The sequence below is a fragment of the Pithys albifrons genome, chromosome 13 (assembly GCF_047495875.1).
Source record: "Pithys albifrons albifrons isolate INPA30051 chromosome 13, PitAlb_v1, whole genome shotgun sequence".
Lineage (NCBI taxonomy): Eukaryota > Metazoa > Chordata > Aves > Passeriformes > Thamnophilidae > Pithys > Pithys albifrons.
In genome coordinates, this window is record NC_092470.1 from 2,338,981 (window position 1) to 2,345,181 (window position 6,201).

Below are 6,201 nucleotides of genomic sequence, written 5' to 3' on the forward strand. Positions count from 1 at the left end.
GGTGAGAATGATGGTCACAGTTACATCAAAGTAATGATTGCAGCCTTGTTGAGAGAGGCAGTTGCAGTCCTGTTGAAGTTCTGGTCCTCCTCTGGATCTCACCAGTGGTACCAGAAGTTCCCAAACCCATGATTATCTGTACTCAGATTCAGGTGGGAATGCCCAGTATCTCCCCCAGGGTGAGGAGTTTCACAGGAGGTGATTTAACTCTGAGTCATGGGATCTTTTTGGAATCTTTGATGGCCTAAGTGATTGTAGCTGCCTATTGTGCCAGTCCCTAATGGCCCATTAGCAGACATGACCCCTCAGGCTGGGTGTGAAGGTGCTGATGCCTCCCTGAGGGGGAGTGAGAGCACCTGAGTCACTGGTGTGAAGACAGGCACCCTCCCCTGTCTCAGCTGTTCTTTAACACCCAGCTTGTAGCCTGAGGTGAGAGCTGTGCCCTGGGCAGATGCTGTAAATGATCCATTATTGTTAACAGTTTATCAGAAATGACACAATGGGTGTAGAAGATACAGTTTTGGTTACACCCATATAGTGATAAAGTGGTCCCGGCCTCTGTAACTGGGACACCTGTGAACTGAAACCTGTCATTGTCAGAGGTGTGAATTGTCTTTGTGGGGAAACATCACTGCCATCCCTTAACTGTGCTCCCTAAAAACAGGAATGTTTTTTCTACAGTGGGGTTGATGAAGTGCCCATTGTTCCCAGTGTTCCCTGTGAGGGAACTCCATCTTGTCTCCTCCACAGTTGTGGAAGGGTCCATCAGACCCATCCTGCACATCGAGCTCTGGTGGGCTGATCTGATGGTGGTGGCACCTCTGGATGCCAACACGCTGGCAAAGGTTGCCAATGGCATCTGTGACAACCTGCTGGTGAGTAACTGGGGCTCTGCCTGCCACTCCTCTCACCTCAGGATTGTCTGACGTTTCCTTCATGGAAACTTGTGCTTCTGCAGCATCATGAACAGTGAGATTTGCATGTTCTGCCCCTACTTCATCTGCTTGTCTCTCTCTTCCTCAGGATGGTTCCCCTATTCTTTCTCAAACAGTGGGTCTTTCCTTCCCTGACCTACATCCCTTCCCTACTCTTCAGGTACTCCTCAGCTCTACCAGTCTCTCCTCTTATTTCCCAATCCCCACTCTGCTTTTCCTGCTTTTTCTGGAGGGTGGTGTTTCTTTCTACCTCCACTCTCTCTGTCATTCATAAACAGAAACACACAGTCACTTACTTTGAGTTCCTCCCTGCACTTCTTCAATGCAGTGTGGAAAGACACCTGTGAGATCAGATTAAACTCTTTACTTCCTGCTACCTCATCACCTCCTCACCTAACATAGCACAGATATTCAAACATGCTCGTGTTTACTTACCTTCCAATATCAGCTACAGGGCATTTGGCTTGTTCAGGCTTGTTTTTTATATTGAAAGTGCTCTTTAGGCTAATCAGAAAGTGTATTAAAAGAGACTGTGCTTCTCTGCTGGGTGCTGAGGACCTTTAGCAGGGCTGACTGTTTTGTGGCCAGGCATTAACCACACAAAAGATCTCTCAGGAAGCTGCAGATCTGCAGGACCAACAGTCTTTTGGGTAAGAAATGCTTATAAATGAACAAAATCTAGTAAATGGACTGGATTTGGACCAAGGGTTGGACTTGATGATCTCAGAGGTCTTTTCCAACCCAATCGATTCTATGATTCTAAAATCCACCCAGATTAGATCGCTGGGGATCTGTAAGAAGTCAGAAAAAGCTGTGGGAAGGACAAGCAATGTCTTGTCCCTATGGATCCGCTCAGTACTATGGATGTGATGGTTTAGCAAGGGGAAGAGCTCAGGAAAGATGTCAGGGATGCATGGCTTCACAGACTCCTCTGTCTTTTCAGAGAGCCTTAAGAAAGGAAGAGCAAGAGCTGCAGATGCTGGTTGGCAGTTTAGAAAAGATCACAGCAGATGTCCTTGTGCTGGGAAGGGTTCAAGTCATAGGGTATAAAAAGGATGGCTGGGGTTCCTGTAAGGACTCTGATCCAAGGAGAGCCCTGTGTGAGGGACTGCTGCTCCCTGGCAAGCTCATGTGTGTGACTTATATGCTGCTAGGCCTGGGGAAACTGATGGACATTGTATTAGAACAAACAGCATTTATCTTTTGAAGGAGATGAGGTGATACTGGGTTATCTGGAAGTGCCACTGCTAGATCTTTTGTAATCTGTCAGCATCTGCTCCAGCAGCCCAGATGTGTTCGTGTCATCATCTGCTTGTACCCTGGAAGCAGCAGTGCCTCCTTATGAGAAGTTATGGATCCAGTTGGCATATCATTTAAAAAGACTCACTTGCCAACTTGCAGTGTTTATCCTTACAGCTGGCTTGCCTGAAGTGTTGCCTGGGGATTTCTCTGTAGCTGGTAAGATCTGTGGCCACCCCACAACTTCTCAGTTTCCCACATGGGCTGAGAGTCTTCATGCACCCTGTTCCACCTTGGTTTGCTCCAGCCTGGGCTGCTCTCTTGGCCCTGGGATGGAGCAGGATGGGAACTATCCCCTTTGTAGCCTCCCTCATCTTTCCTGCATGTCAGACATGAGCTTTGCTGGAATGTGATACCGATTAGTCTCAGCTCTATGAGTTAGTCCAGCTGTGCTGACAGACAGAGGCTTTTGATCCAAGCTGGGAGAACACTTCTATGCAGCAAAGGGATGGGAAGGAATGAGGAAATCCAACACATTTCTTGGCTTCTCCTGTAGATCTTGGCTTCTCCTGTAGACTTGTGTCATCCATGCATGGGATCTGAGCAAACCTCTGCTCTTCTGCCCAGCCATGAACACAGCCATGTGGGAGCATCCCATCTCAGCTCAGCAGGTGGAGCAGCTGAAAGGCTTTGGCTACACAGAGATCCCCTGTGTAGTCAAGAAACTCGTGTGTGGAGATGAAGGTCAGTCCTTTTCCGTGGCTTCTGACCCTTTTCCTGCCCGAGTGCTGCTCTCATCCTGAAGGGATGTTTGGACAAACAAGCTGAAGCTTTGCCCTGTATTATTCCTCTTTATTAATTTTTAAGTAGTCTTAAGGGTCCAGGCTTTCAGATGAGCCTGATACTGAACAGAAATGCTTGTTCAAGAAGAGAGATGAAAGAGAAGGAAAGCTCTGCAGTGAACATTATCAGCCTGGGATTTGGGTGTCCTGACTTTGCCCTCTGCTGTGTCTGGGGGCTGTTTTTATCATGCTTCAGTTCCTCAGCTCTGTCATCAGGATAAAATCTTGTCCCTGAGAGCAGACAGTGAGAAAAGCCCTTTGAAGATGTGGCTGAGGGTGTAGCTGGACACACATTTAACATTTGTTGTTGTTGTTGCCTTTGTTACTTTTCAGTTTCCCAATCGAATTTTGATTTGGGGTTTTGGTATCAGATTTTTCTGTGAAGTGAAAGAGGGGGTGGGGAAGGTTGTCACACTCAGATTCCATAGATTTGGCTTGCAGAGCTAAGAAATAGTACTGAAATGGTCTCATTTGCATTTTAGAAGCTGCTTCAAATGGAGGTATTTTGCCTTTTGGGAAGGGTTTTGATACAAACTATTTGGATGAATGGTTTTAGTTTTTTTACTAAAATTTTCGTGGACAAATAGTCAGTAAAATGCCCCCAGATTCCAGCCATAATAGCAAAACAGCAAACATGCTATTACATGTGCAGTGGTATGTTCCTACTTTTGTGGAACAGCCTCAATTCCAGCAGGATTTTAACCACCCTGTCAGTTCAATAAACAGTCTGTAGCTAAGCCAGGATGTTATAATGTCCCTCATGATTAAATTCTAGTGCTGGCTTAGTTTTGGAATCCATAGGATATATTTACAATTAGGTAAGTATAGTCAAGTAACTCAGGCATCAAGTGAAGTATCCGGGGTGATTCTTCTTCCCCTGGGATTTTAGATATGATTACACCAAATTTCTTCATATACAGCTCAGCTGTCTCTGCTGTGAGAACAAACTCCTGAAGGAGCTTAAAAGAGAGGGATGGCACAGGCAGCTGTGCTACGAGTAGCCATCTCTGACTCGACTCTACTTGTGTTTGTGAGTCAGTTCACAACAAGGTTCTCCTCTGGGCAAACACCAGGATTTTCCTGGCAGTTCGTAAGGAAATTATGGCAGAGCAGTAATGGATTCCATCTCTCTGAATACCCAATACTCCACCACTGACTTTTTCACCCCTTCCCCTTCTTTTTTCAGGCTTTTCACCCCACAGCCTGTTCTACTCTCATTTGGGCTTTGTGGGTTCCATCCATGGCAGGGGTTTACCTCATTTCCACCCAAACAACATGTAGCAACACTCACACATCTACTGCAGAAGAGGTGCAGTTTGCACCAGTTTTGTCAGTTGACACTGTGGTTTGTTTTGCTCTGAAAGAGGTTTCTCTTCCTCAACCCATGTGGTTGGTCTCACCTGAAATGTTCCAGATCCTCGCTACCACCAAGTTTCTTCATTACAAGTTTTACTTGAGTAATTTTTCTCCCTTAGTAAATGGATGGGTTTACACACAAAGTTCAGGTAAAAGAGAGAATAACAAATTAAACTGAGTTCCTTGACTAGCTAGCTTCCATACTGACAGTGTCTTTAACATCCTTAGCTGGATTTCTCAAGCTGGGCACACTGGAAGGTTTCTACCTGTAGGCATAGGCTGTGCTGTAAGATGGGCTGCTTAGCAAGGTTTTGCTTTGCTAAACCTAGAAATCCAGGTGTGAATTGCTAGAGATGTTGGAGAAGTGGGTAGTGGAGGAGGAAGGCAGGCCTTGGAAGTGTTCTGGAAGGCTGTAGCTCTGTCAAACCTTGCAGAAACTGTCAGGGCATGTCTCTTGTTCAGCAGCACCTGACAGGTGCAGCTCCTCTCCTCAAGGTTAGGAGAGCAGAAGGGCCCAAATCTGCCTGTAGCTTGTCCACAGGATGCTCCAGACACCTGGGATTTACAGGTCTGAAAAAGAGAAAAACAAAACCTCCCAGAACTAATTTCTGCTGAGCATTAAGGCATATATTTTATATTATGAGAGCAATTAACCAGCAGGACAAAAATCTCAGTCTTCCAAAGGAGACAAATGCCTATGGGAGAAGCATCTTTCCTGAGAGCATCTTCCCCTCCAAGCAAATAACAGGAGTGAATGGCCTGAGTTCCCACTGCTGAGATGATTTAGTCACCTGTGGCCTTAAAATTCTGGACCTGAGTTTAAAAAATATTTCAGAGGGAAGCAGCAGCACTGAGTAGGTCAGGTGTTCATCTGGCAACTAACTAGTCCAAAAGGAAAAGTTTTTCTTTTTGTTCTGTTTAGCACTCAGCCTTCTCCAAGAGTTACTCCCAAGATTCAGGCTGGTGAGAGTCCAGGACAGCTTTGTATAATGTGGGGCTCGCTGCAGAGTCATGGGAAAGGCAGGAATTCAGGAAGTCTTTTGTATAGGCAAAGACCGTTTCAGAAAGAGACTGAAATCACACAATGTTTATGCTGGAGAAAGGAGGAGAAACAGGGAATTTTGTTCCACACGTACTTTTTTGGGTTCAGTTTTGCACATTTGCCTCCACCCTGGACTTCACAATGTGGTTTTGCTCTTACCCTGCAGGCCGAGGTGCCATGGCAGAAGTGAGGACCATCCTGGAAAGAGTTAAAGAGATCCTTGAAGAGCTGGATGTGCCAGGGCAGAGCTGATGTTTTGGCATGTAGACGATGTTTTTGTGCCTTTCTGATGGTTTGGAGATAAACCCAGCAGGAAGCCAAGCTGCCTCATGGCATGCATACCTATAGCTGCTCTTCAACAGAAGGATTCAACTCTTGTCTTCCAGCGGCTGCCAAACTGAAATGTGGTAATCACCACAGACTTTTAAAAACCAAAGCCAAGAATGTGCTGCTTTAGGGTGATGAACTCTGTGGTATTGTGCAAAGAGGCAGTAAGTTCCTGAGGCTGCTTAGCCCCCAGAACATCACACGTGGTCTCTTCTGAGGAGGCTGGAGAGGGTTTTTCAGCTCCAACGGCTTCCCCAAGAACTTTTGAGAGAGGAGAATGCTGTGCAAATTCTGGTGATGGGAATAAAGCCAGCTCCTTCCAGCACGGGTGTTTTGGATCATACCTGCTCTGCAAATCTTGGTCCAGAGCTGTGCTGGCTGCACGTTTCCAGCAGGAGTCACTGTCCAAAAAGAATTTTCCTTCTGGGAATTTAATAAGAAAGAGCTTTTAATCCTGTCC

General features: G+C 46.1%; 1 protein-coding gene across 1 annotated transcript; it reads left to right on the forward strand.

Moving 5' to 3' along the window:
• The first annotated feature begins 297 nt into the window (after window positions 1-297).
• Window positions 298-5,749, forward strand: LOC139678175 (phosphopantothenoylcysteine decarboxylase-like). Its single transcript, XM_071568824.1, has 4 exons — window positions 298-346; window positions 751-875; window positions 2,750-2,918; window positions 5,581-5,749. Exons 1-4 carry the CDS (start codon window positions 298-300, stop codon window positions 5,664-5,666), a joined length of 429 nt encoding a protein of 142 aa, XP_071424925.1. The 3' UTR covers window positions 5,667-5,749.
• The last annotated feature ends 452 nt before the right edge of the window (window positions 5,750-6,201 follow it).

What these genes read in the sequence shown, in the direction of transcription:
- LOC139678175 (XM_071568824.1), top strand. Translation starts at nt 298, where the DNA reads ATGACCCCTCAGGCTGGGTGTGAAGGTGCTGATGCCTCCCTGAGGGGG. An exon ending in TGATGCCTCCCTGAGGGGGA is followed by an intron (nt 347 to 750) that starts GTGAGAGCACCT and finishes TCTCCTCCACAG; the next exon opens with TTGTGGAAGGGTCCATCAGA. An exon ending in ACTCGTGTGTGGAGATGAAG is followed by an intron (nt 2,919 to 5,580) that starts GTCAGTCCTTTT and finishes CTTACCCTGCAG; the next exon opens with GCCGAGGTGCCATGGCAGAA.